At 40.0% G+C, this 12654-nt stretch overlaps 1 protein-coding gene across 1 annotated transcript; it reads left to right on the top strand.

The window, feature by feature from the left end:
• The first annotated feature begins 4704 nt into the window (after positions 1-4704).
• Positions 4705-7087, top strand: KBTBD7 (kelch repeat and BTB (POZ) domain containing 7). Its single transcript, XM_006837605.1, has one exon. It carries the CDS (start codon positions 5002-5004, stop codon positions 7039-7041), a length of 2040 nt encoding a protein of 679 aa, XP_006837668.1. The 5' UTR covers positions 4705-5001; the 3' UTR covers positions 7042-7087.
• Positions 7088-12654: the final 5567 nt, after the last annotated feature.

Here is a 12654-nt window from a genome sequence, read left to right as displayed (position 1 = left end):
AAAAAAAAAAAAAAAGTGAGTGGCTCAAACAAATGTCCAAGATACAGAGCTGATAAATGTTCTGAGGAAGAAAAAGTAATGGAAACACCTATGAAAGAATTCAGAAAAGTGCTATTTAGGTATTTTCAACAGATTGAGAGATCAAGGAAAGTATGGCAAACACACACACAAAGAAAAAATTAGAAGGAACCATGGAAACACTACAAGAATAAACAGATAAATGAAAAATTTGAAAACCTATGATAAGAAATTAAGATTAATTCTAAGCTTCAAGAAATGGACAGTATATTGAAAGGACAAAGGAGTAGATTTGAATCAATGGAAGCCCAAATTAGGTAGCTGGCAGACAAATCTCTCAATACTAAGCTAGAAGAACAATCAGACAAAAGAAATGTAAAATCCAAAGAAGACCTAAGATCTACTTGGGACACCATGAAGAGGAATAACTTACAGGTAGTTGAAATTCCAGAAGAGGGAGAGACAGTCTAGAAAAATTGTTGAAGAGTTGTTGGAAGAAAACTTCTCTAACATCATGAAAACTAAGTAAGTAGATGTTCAAGAAGCCAAAAGAACAGCAAACAGGATAGACCCCAAAAGAAAATCACTAAGACGTACCATCATCAAACTTGCTAAAATCAGACAGGAAAAGACTCCTGAGAGTAGCTCAGGAAAAACAAAAAATTACCTACAAAGGAGGACCAATAAGACTAAATTCTGACATCGACAGAAATCATGCAGGCAAGAAGGCAATGGAATGATATATAAAAAATTCTGAAAGAAAAAAATTGCCAACCAAAAATCATATATTCAGCAAAGCTGTCCTTCAAATACAATGGCAAAACAAGGACATTTGCAGATAAATAGAAATTAAAGGAATTTGTAATAAATCAGACCAACTTTACCACAAACACTAAAGAATTTTCTTTGGACTAGAAACCAATGACAGTAGACAACAACTCGAGATTGAAAAACATAAATGCACCACCCCAAACTCAATTCAGATATCAATATACCATATGACTCAGCAATTCCTCTACTTAGTGTATGTCCTCAAGAAATAAGAGCTGTCACATTCAAGGTGATTGTAGCACTATCCACAAAAGCAAAAAGATGGAGACAACCTAGATACCGCTCAGTAGAAGAATGGTTCAAAACAAACTATGGTATATACACACACAATGGAATATTATGTAACAATGAAGAATAACAATTAATCTGCAAAACAGATAGGTGGAGGAACCTGGAGGACATTATGCTGAGTGAAACTCATCATAAAATCTTATGAAAAGGTTTCATCCTATAGTAAATTTTCTGTGATGGTTACCAGGGGTGGGAACAAATGAAGAATTATTCACTGGGAGAGTGTAGACATGTGCTAAATGGCGTGATAGGGAAGGAAGTTAAAAAGAAAAGAAAGGAAAAGAAAAGGGAAAAATGAAATTGCTTTTTTTAGTAGTTTTTTTTTTTTTTTCATATACTGCAAGGGAACCAATTCATACTTATTTCCTCAATTTAAAAAAAAGCCATTAAAGCAGTAGGTCAAAGGAAGGACAAATCTTTACAGCGAGGATCATTCCCATCCCCTTTGGTACACAGGGTTGACAAAGATAGGCAAATTAGACATTTGCTAACCAAAAATTTGGGGGGCTACAAAGGCAAGAAGTGACTGGCTTACAAGCTTTCAGAGGGTATGGGGAAAGGTAGAATCTCCACTGAGTGGTTTCCAACCTATCTGGATGGGGCTGATGAAAGGAGATGGGGATAAGACTCTTATGGTACAATAGTGAATGATTGCTATCAGGACTGACTGTCAGTGGTGTAAATGTAAAGGTAGACATTTTGTAACAAAAGGAGGGGAGTGGTTGATTTTGCAGTCCAGGAGCAGAGGTCCCTGGGACCATCAAGGGAGAAAAGTGGAGTGTGGGACTCTATCCAGAGAAGCAGTGACACCAGAGATGGAGGCAGAGATGATGGCGTGGAGAAATGGAGTGACGGGACTCTAGACTCAGGGAGGGAGAGTGGCTGTGTGTTGATGGCCAGGAGGCAGACTTGCGGGGTGTACTCTTTGGTTGTTTGATGATGCAGGCAGAGGATTGTAATCATTGCAATGAAATGACATAAGATAGGATGAAATGTAAAGCTAATGTTCTCCCATGTAAACTATCACTCAATTCACAATAAAAACTTACCAAAAAAAAAAAAAAAAAAAAAGCCACTAAAGAGCTTATATATATATATATTTAAATATGAAGGTCAGATTAGTACAGCAGCATTTTCTGTGTTGTTATAACATGTTTAATACAGGACAGTCTGACCTTTTTAAAAAATAGATTGTGTAGGGCTTGCATTCATAAGAATTAAAAAAAAAAAAAAAGCTAACTAGACAGATGCACTACAAGTGTCCTCTACAACAGAAATAGTTTTTGTTCTTAAGTGCTGTGGAATTGGTTCTGACTTATAGCAACTCTGACCTTTTTAAAGTGTTGAAGAGCAAAGATGTCAGTTTGAGGACTAAGGTACGCCTTACCCAAGCCATGGTATTTTCAATAACCTCATATAAATGTGAAAGCTGGACAGTGAATAAGAAAAACCATAGAAGAATGGATGCATTTGAGTTATGGTGTTGGAGGAGAATATTGAAAGTGCCAAAAGAACCAACAGATCTGTGTTGGAAGAAGTATAGCCAGAGTGCTCCTTGGAGGCCAAGACAGCCAAAACTTCATCTCTCATGCTTCGGACATATTGTCAGGAGGGACCAGTCCCTGGAGAAGGATATCTTGTTTGGTAAGGTGGAGGGTCAGAGAAAAAGAGGAAGACCCCCAATGAGATGGATTTGCCAAGTGGCAGCATCGATGGACTCAAGTATGGCAACAGTAGTGAGGTTGGCCCAGGATAGGGCAGTGTTTCGTTTTGCTGTGCATAAGGTCGCTGTGAGTTGGTACCCTCAATGGCACCTAACAACAACAACAACAATACAACAAATATATGAGAGACCAAATGAAACACACAGATGAAAATCTGGAACTCAACTTCAGAAGAAAAGTTAGAAAAGTGGATTGAGTGCTTGCTGGGAGAAGCTGGATTCAGGTGGGCTCAGTTCCAGACCTCAGAACACACAGAACAAGACTAGCATCAGTCTAGCAGAAACCCTCATAACCAGCTACCTTACCTCCAGCTGCCCTGTGATCCTAACAGACATTGAACCAGCTCCATCAAGGGTCTCCACAAACTACATCTAGATTGAGTGCCCTGATAACACCAAGGCCTATAGGAACCCCATGGCCCCACCCACCTCACAAGCTCTTTGGCTGGCAGGAGCCTCCAGACTTTTCACTTCTCTGGGTGCAGCCACTGCATGTTTTGTTTTCCTTTCATTGTGTTTCTTTATTCTTTCTTCCCTTCTTCTGTTTCTAGTCTTCTGAATTTTATCCTGTCTCTAATTTTGTTTTTCTGTTTCTCATTTCCTCTCCTCTTTTTTTCCGCTTTTGATCTTTGTTTACTCTCTACTGTTTCTCATTTCACTTTCCCTCCCCCTAATCTTTCTGGGTTTTAATTTCATTTTTCTTTTTTCTCTTATATAGCTCCATTTTCTTGTCCCTCTTTTCTCTTTTTAGTTTTATTTATTTTTTTTTTTTCTGGTTGCTGCCTGTTTTTATTAACTGTTTTCTCCTTTATTATTTTCTCTTTTCATTGATGGTTGATTGTTAGTTAATTCTACTTGTTTTATGGGGTGGGGAAGTGAGGGATGGAAAACGTCTACTCTTTGCCACAAGATATGAGATAGTAGCCATGACCATACAGGCCAACCACAACTATACTCTCTGCAGTTCCACCCACTGGGCAAATACCAGTTCCTATACCACCTGATCAACAACGGACAGCAGCCAAACCCACCCTAAAGCCAAGATGGTGAGAGTTCATCTCCTGGTTAGTAAAATGGAGGGTCAGCGATAAGGAGGAAGACCCCAAAGAGATGACTGACACAGTGGCAGCAGAAATTGGCCCAAAAGTTAACAACTGTGAGACTGGTTCAGGACCGGGCAGTGTTTTGTTCTTTTTGTGCATAGGTCACTGTGACTTGGAACTGACTTGACGTCACTTAACGTCAACAAAACTGCCTAATAAATACAATTCCAGAATATTCCGTTGATTTGTGGAGTGTCGACGATTTAAGAACATTCATAATAGGATTTTAATGAACTACATATACCCACGAATATTTGATAAGACTAAGTCAGGTAGTTATGCCTCATTTGTGTATTTGAGGTCATCCATAAACACTGTTTTGTAGGACCTAAACTTAGTCTCAATACATATAAAGACTCTACAGATATTGTCTAGTATTTAAATTATTGTCATACCCTCCTGAACTATCCAAGAGATGTAATATCTAAAACAGTAAGCGATGTCCTTGTAGAAAATGGGGGTTTTTTCCTAAAAACTCATTATCTCGAATAAGTCTATGGTTCATTTAAAATCAATTCTAAAATAAAAACTAATAACTGTGTAATTATAAAATCATAGCTAATTATTATCTAATTTTTATATTGTAAGCAACGAATACTTTCTAGAAACATCGCGATATTACTCAAACTACTACTCCCAACACGCAACGCGGCTCCTATCCATCAGGCTCTTCCCTAGAGTCTGAATAGTCCCAGCATGCCTCGGGGCGCGAAGAGCACTCTGGGAGTGGTGGTTCTCCTAGGCACCTACTGGTGTTGCCAGCGCGGCAGTGGCGGGTCTTCGGCTCTAGCCAGCCGGTCTTGTGAGGGCGTGCTGAGGCGGTGAAAGGGCGCGGAAGTGAAAGTGGGTGAGTCAGGCACTGTGTGAGCGATAAGCAGCGGTCGTTCTGCAGTGAAGGGCTAACTAAATCTAGTGTGGCCCGTGCCGCAGTCTGTTTGAGTGCACCGCGAATAGCGTCAGCGAGAGGAGGCTAAGGAGGAGCCAGAGCCCAGTGGCTGCAGTCGTTCTCGCCCTCAGCGTGCCGCCATCTCCACCATGCAGTCCCGGGAGGAAGCCCCGCGCTCTCGCCGCCTCGCCAGCCCCCGCGGCGGGAGGCGGCCCAAAAGGATTTCCAAGCCGTCCGTCTCGGCCTTTTTCACGGGCCCAGAGGAGCTGAAGGACTCGGCCCATTCAGCAGCCCTGCTGGCTCAGCTTAAGTCCTTCTACGACGCGAGGCTGTTGTGCGACGTGACCATCGAGGTGGTGACACCTGGAAGCGGGCCGGGCACAGGACGTCTCTTTTCCTGCAACCGCAACGTGCTGGCCGCTGCCTGCCCCTATTTCAAGAGCATGTTCACAGGCGGCATGTATGAGAGCCAGCAGGCGAGCGTCACCATGCACGATGTGGACGCCGAGTCCTTCGAGGTGCTGGTTGACTACTGTTACACGGGTCGCGTGTCACTGAGCGAAGCCAACGTTCAGCGCCTCTATGCCGCCTCCGACATGCTGCAGCTCGAGTACGTGAGGGAAGCTTGCGCCTCCTTCTTAGCCCGGCGCCTCGACCTGACCAACTGCACCGCCATCCTCAAGTTCGCAGATGCCTTCGATCATCACAAGTTGCGGGCTCAGGCCCAGTCCTTTATAGCTCAAAACTTCAAGCAACTCAGTCGAATGGACTCCAACCGGGAGGAGACACTTGCCGATCTGACCCTGGCCCAGCTGCTGGCTGTCCTGCGCTTGGATAGCCTGGACATCGAGAGTGAGCGGACTGTGTGCCATGTGGCCATGCAGTGGTTGGAGGCTGCTCCCAAAGAAAGGGGCCAGAGTGCTGCAGAAGTTTTCAAGTGTGTCCGCTGGACACACTTCACTGAAAAGGATCAGGACTACCTGGAAGGACTGCTGAGCAAGCCCATTGTCAAGAAGCACTGTCTGGATGTGATTGAAGGGGCCCTGCAGATGCGCTATGGTGACATGATGTACAAGACTCCGGTGCCCAAACCAAACAGCAGCACCAGCTCTGTTGTGGCCTCAGCAGAAAATCCACCTCAGAGGATGGGTATGTGTGCCAAGGAGATGGTGATCTTCTTTGGACACCCCAGAGATCCTTTTCTCTGCTATGACCCATACTCAGGGGATATTTACACCATGCCTTCACCTTTGACCAGCCTGGCTCACACCAAGACCATCACCTCCTCAGCTGTCTGTGTTTCTCCAGACCATGACATCTATCTAGCTGCCCAGCCCAGGAAAGACCTCTGGGTATATAAACCAGCCCAGAATAGTTGGCAGCAACTTGCAGACCGGATGCTGTGTCGGGAAGGCATGGATGTGGCTTACCTCAATGGCTACATTTACATTTTGGGTGGAAGAGACCCTGTTACTGGTGTTAAATTGAAGGAAGTAGAGTGCTACAGTGTTCAGAGGAACCAGTGGGCACTGGTGGCTCCTGTACCCCATTCCTTCTATTCCTTTGAATTAATAGTGGTTCAGAGCTATCTTTATGCCGTAAATAGTAAGCGCATGCTGTGCTATGACCCTAGCCATAATATGTGGCTGAACTGTGCTTCTCTTAAACGCAGTGATTTTCAGGAAGCCTGTGTCTTCAATGATGAGATCTACTGTATCTGTGATATCCCAGTCATGAAGGTCTACAACCCAGCCAGGGGAGAATGGAGACGAATTAGTAATATTCCCTTGGACTCGGAGACCCACAATTATCAGATTGTCAATCATGGCCAAAAGTTGCTGCTTATCACCTCCACCACCCCACAGTGGAAAAAGAACAGGGTGACTGTATATGAATATGATACCAGGGAAGACCAGTGGATTAACATAGGTACCATGTTAGGCCTCTTGCAGTTTGACTCTGGCTTTATTTGTCTCTGTGCTCGTGTTTATCCTTCCTGCCTTGAACCTGGTCAGAGTTTCATCACTGAGGAAGATGACGCACGGAGTGAGTCTAGTACTGAATGGGACTTAGATGGATTTAGTGAGCTGGACTCTGAGTCAGGAAGTTCAAGTTCTTTCTCTGATGATGAAGTCTGGGTGCAGGTAGCTCCTCAACGAAATGCACAGGATCAGCAGGGTTCATTGTAAATAATTGGAAACACTAAGGTGTTTCTACTGTTATGTAATATATCTTTACAAAACAAATTGAGTAAGACCACAGATGACTTGGTTTGGAAAGTACTGTTTTGAAATTAAAATTTAAATGTACAATATTGAAATAGTTCACGAAATCAACCTATTTAATAATTGACTGTGCTAAAAGTCCAGAATTAAAATAGTAAAGTTCTAAGAAAAAACGATATAACTGATGAAAATATTTGGTGGGTTTTTTTTCCTATGGGATTATTTTTTATTAATGTGGTTTCGTTTCAGTTATCCTAGTTTTGTCTTCTATTAATTTAAAAATTCTCTCTAATGATACAAGTAATATAACTTTTGAATTTTTATAATAGAAGACTGATTGGACTGTGAAGTTAGGTAGAGTTTTAAAGATCTATATTTTCCTTCATAACAATGAAATTAGTTAGTCTCCCAAATTTTAAGCTAGTCAGTTTTTAAAAAATGTGTATTTAAGTTAAATATAATTTAAGTTTTGTTTAGTTCTCTTCCCCTCTGCAAAGATAAAAATTGGATGTATGCATTAAGATTATTGAATAGTGATTTCATTTTGATAATGTGAAAAATGGCCTTACTAGTTCATGGAAATTTTTTTTAAAAAATCAAGATTTCACCGTTTTGAAAGAAATTTCCGCTGTAATTTGGAATATCAAATGTGTATTTGCTAAATGTGATTGATTTTCTATCTTAAAACAAAAAACATTCTGAATATTGTCACCATTCAAAAACCTTTCTAAACCAAAACCAAAAAACACAATGGAACAAGTTTTGTAAGTTCCTATTTTTGATCTATAACTGATACATATTTTATTGAGTCAAAGGAACAATCCTTTTTTCATTGGTCATACTGGGTAATGTAAATTTTTATCAGTTGGTCACACCTCGACTTTGCTTTCTTAAAATACTTGACTGTATAGTTTTGGTGCTCGTCTTAGAGGACTCTTAAGCAGAAAGTGATTTGTTCTTTTCTGTTTTTGTGAGATAATACGAGGTTTTGAAAATATGTATAAGCTAAAAAACAGTATTTTATTGAGATAGTAGTCATTGTGTTTATCAACTTCAAAATCAAGTGCCAGCAAAGAACTTTAAAACTTTAAGCTGTGTATAGCATTGAAATATTCTGTCAGTTTTGTAAGTCACTGTAAATGTTCTTGATGATCAGCTTTAAGGTATTTTTGTATTAAAAGTTGACAGTTTAAGAACATAAGTGAATGATGGCATTTGGGGCCAATAGTGAAGGTATGTTTCCTCTATATTTCCCTAAGAAGTGGTGTATATGTTTATTTTATTATGGCATTTGTATCCACTTTGTGTTTCTCTGTGAATCAGGTTTCAGTCTTTTTAGTTTTTCTTTATGGACACAATAATGTAAGGGAAAATTCAGGCATAAAGACAAAATCACACAAAACTTAAATTTGTTTGATACAGAAAAATATATGTGCTTGCTTTTTGAAGGCTTGTTGATACATATTGTGGGTTTGATACACTTATATGTTAATTGGTCAGATACTTTTGGTCTATTCATTTTTTAATCCTAGTGAGAATGATCTTTCTGAATTATTTTTTCCCCAATACCGTGCTAACCCTTCTTGTATTTTTATTCTGTAGTGATAGAATGTTGCCATTTCTTTCACCCTGACAGAGTACAGAGGGGTGTACACTGGTGTAGAGAACTGAATTAAAAAATATATATCAGGATGAAAAAGAGGAGGGGAAAGAGAAAAGGATAAATAAAAGTCTTTTTAGCCATTCTGAGTGACTATTTGAAGAGTCTGCAGGACATTTCTTGTTTAGCATTATATTTTGTGAAATGAGATGCTTGCCCTAGCGATATGTGTTCTTTCAAAAAGGCAAACCTGCTCTAGTGGCCTAAAGCTAAATTTTGATCTATTTGATATCCGGGATGTTATAAGCACTGCTCATAACATATAAAACTGTTTGTCAATATTGTCACTTTTTTTTTTTTTGGTCAAGTTTTTCATCATCAATATCTTCTTGTTGATACATAGCTTTTTGTTTTGTAAAGTTGAAATATCAGACAATGCTTATTTCAGCCTGATTATCCGTCTGCATAATTAAGTTATGCAACCAATTTATAAAAAGATAAATTCTCCCATTTGTCATTCTGAACCTTTACTTTAAAGCCGAAAGTCAATAGTACTAATATCTTCTTTTACACTGAGGTTTTCTTGGGAAGAATTTTGGTTTCATGACATCCTTGTGAATTAGGGAATAGATGTTAATCGTTATTTTTTAGATAAGTGATTTGTTAACATGGTTAGTTGCAAATAAAATTGGCACTAGAACCCAGGCCTCTTGACTTATTAATTCAGTGTTTTTCTTCTATGTATAAAACCCTTGCTTACTGAGTGAATGATGCAGCTAACAGTGTTGAAATTCCCAATTGACAGGAAATCATTCTTGTCTCAGTTGTCCAACTAATCACATCTGTTGGCAAATGCTCATCAGTATGGTTTGAAGAACTACTATTTGTAATACTTTAGATGGCCATTACTGTCTGTATATATACCATATGCATATATTGTGAAAATCTCAGAGAACTCAGATTATTTCACATACCCTAAATTCAAAGGATAAAGTGGCATTAGTGTTTCCAAAAGGATACAATAAAAGAGAAATTTAGCAATTAACTTGTTTATATTTATATTTAGTATGGTGGCCTCTGGTGTCCCTTTTGTGGCAGCATAGTTCTAATCTCTGCCTTTGTTCTTCAGTGAACTACTTTCATAAGGACACTTGTCATTGGATTTAGGGTGCACCCTAAATCCAGAATGATTTCATCAACTAATTACATCTGCAAGGAACTTATTTTTAAGTAAGGTTGCATTCTGAGGTTTTGGAGGTGACACTAATCAACCCACTACAAATTCTCTGTCTTCATATCTGGATCATATCAAGAATTAAATCAAAGATTTTGATCTGTACCCCCAGAAAAATGTACTTGTTCATATTTTCATAAGTTTAAGTAGTGTTATGACACTTCTGAAGTTCATCCACATGCCTAGAATAAGAACACCTTTAACAGATTCCCAAGAACACCGTATAAAGGAATTAACATTTTTCACAAAGTATATAGCTCAAACGTTAGGGGTGAAGAGTAATGTTAATGTCATTTCTGAGAATTGGTGTGGTGCTATAGGATAAGCACTGAACTGTTGACCTCAAGGTTGGCTCCTCAGAAACTCTATATAGGGTCATTATGCGTCGGAACTGACTTGATGGCAGTTAACAGCAAGCAGGCAGAACCAAAACTACATATGTGTACGATCACTATCTGAAAGGAAGTAAAAATGTCTACCGCAGAACCAAGGCAAAGTTTACTTTTCTGAAATTCATATTTCCTCATGGTGATTGGAGTCCTGGTGTAGTACTATAGGATAAGCACTGGACTGCTAATCGCAAGGCTGGCAGTTCAAAGCCACTTGGAGGCAGACCGCTTCTAAAAGTCCTGGCGTGGCACTATGAGTTAATGTACTGGACTGCAAGGTCAGTTTGAACCACAATGTCGGTGGTTCAAGCTCATTAGCCGCTCTTTGGAAACCCTATACAAGGTCTCTGGGTCAGAACCGACTCAATGACACTTAACAACAACAACAAAAATGTAGTGAGTAGCAGTGGAATATTGTCTGCTAACAGTGCCAGAAGATGAGCCCCTTGGGTTGGAAGGCACTTAAAAATAGGTTAAGAGCTGCCTCCACAAAGTAGACTCAATCATAATAACATAGATGGAGCAAAGCTTTAGAGACATTTGTTTACTGATGTGGCATTTCTCAAAATGAGAAGAAACAGCTGCAAATGTCCATTAATAATCGGAGTGTGGACTGTATGAATCTAGGAAAATTGGAAGTCATCACAATGAAATTGCGTCAATATCTTAGGCTTAGTAAACTGAAATGGACTGGTATTGGGCATTTTTAACCAAACAGATAGTCTACTTTGTCCAGAATGACAAAATGAAGAGGAATAGCATCACATTCATCCTTAAAAAATCATTTCAAGATCTATCTTGAAGTACAACACTCTTCGTGATAGGAAAGTGCTACAGAAGCAATCAAATAAGATAGATACAGCATTGAAAAGGATTCAAGACCTATAAAAAGAGGTGCAGATGATTAATAATAAAATATCAGAGATAGAATGCAAAACCTGGAAACAAAGAGGAAGATTCAGTGTTGGAAAATACTGTCTTGGTGATAGAAATAACTCTTGAGATCACATGATAGAATTTTGCAGGACCAATGACTTACTCATTTCAAATGCCTGTTCTCAACAACATGAACAGCAGCTGGCACTGTAGGATAAGCAATGGACTGCTAACCACAAGGTTGTCAGTTCAAACCCACCAGCCATTCCTTGGAAACCCTATGGTGGTGGCGGTGGGCTGTGGAGTCAGTTTGACTCGTAATATCCCTGTATAGGGTTTGTGAGGCTGTAAATCTTTATGGAAGCAGAAAGCCTCATCTTTCTCCCATGGAATGGCTGGTAATTTTGAATCTCTGGTCTTGTGGTTAGCAGCCTAATAACCACTATGCTACCAGAGCTCCTTGAAAACCCTATACATGGTCATACATGTGGACCTCATTAGATGAAATACTCTGGAATCACCTTGATTACAGCTGTATAAAGAGGATGGTGAAGTTCAGTAAGAACAAGGCCAGGGGCCAACAATTATTCATATGCAAATTCAAGAAAATTAAAATAACTCCATGAGAATCAAAGTACTACCTTGGGTATTTGTTGCTGTTGTTAAATGCCATTGAGTCTTTGGACTCATAGTGACCCTGTATATGGTTTCTAAGGAGTGGCTGGTATTGAGGGGGAAGTTAATGCTGCCAGGGGAATCCTTGGCAATAGAGGATGAGAGTTAGTGGATAAGTTCCTCATCAAAGGGCACAATTCTGAAATCCATTCTATATTAATTCTTAGAGGGTCCCCTGCTGGGTTGAACCTCAGTTTTCCACAGCAGTAATCAGTTCAGTAAGGAGCTCTGGTAGTGTAGTGTTTACGAATCTGGCTGTGAACCGCAAGGTCAGCAGTTCAAAAGTACCAGCTGTTCTGCAGGAGAAAGATGAGGCTTTCTGCTCCCGTAAAGATTTACAGTCTCGGAAACCCTGTATTGGGTCGCTGTGAGTGGGAACCGATTCCATGGCACATAACCACCACCACCAATCAGTTCGGTAACACATCTTGCCTCAGGGTACGGTAAGCCATGTCACCTTGTTGTTAAGTGCTGTCAAGTCCGTTCTGACTCATTGTGACCCTTTAGAAGCAGCTGGTGGGTTTAAATTGTTGACCTCGATTTTTCCAAAATTGGAAGAAGAATGGGAGAGTTGGTATATGGAGACCAGTTTCTAGATGTGGTATGGCTTTGAACTTGGGGTATCTCTAATCTTAATTCTCTCCTGAAATAAATGGAGCTGCCTGGGGAAAAGGCCTTGTGAATGTGAACCTACTAACTGGTAAGCATCATGAAAACAAGGCTGATAACATCTTCATCTTTGTATCTTTCATAATGTCAAAGTGTCCCTGAACAGAGTTGAAAAAACATTTAAGTCTGGATAC

This window comes from Chrysochloris asiatica, unplaced genomic scaffold, assembly GCF_000296735.1.
Source record: "Chrysochloris asiatica unplaced genomic scaffold, ChrAsi1.0 scaffold00022, whole genome shotgun sequence".
Classification (NCBI taxonomy): Eukaryota; Metazoa; Chordata; class Mammalia; order Afrosoricida; family Chrysochloridae; genus Chrysochloris; species Chrysochloris asiatica.
The sequence above is the reverse complement of the archived record's forward strand: the minus strand, read 5'-3'. Positions and strand labels throughout refer to the sequence as shown.

What these genes read in the sequence shown, in the direction of transcription:
- KBTBD7 (XM_006837605.1), top strand. Translation starts at nt 5,002, where the DNA reads ATGCAGTCCCGGGAGGAAGCCCCGCGCTCTCGCCGCCTCGCCAGCCCC.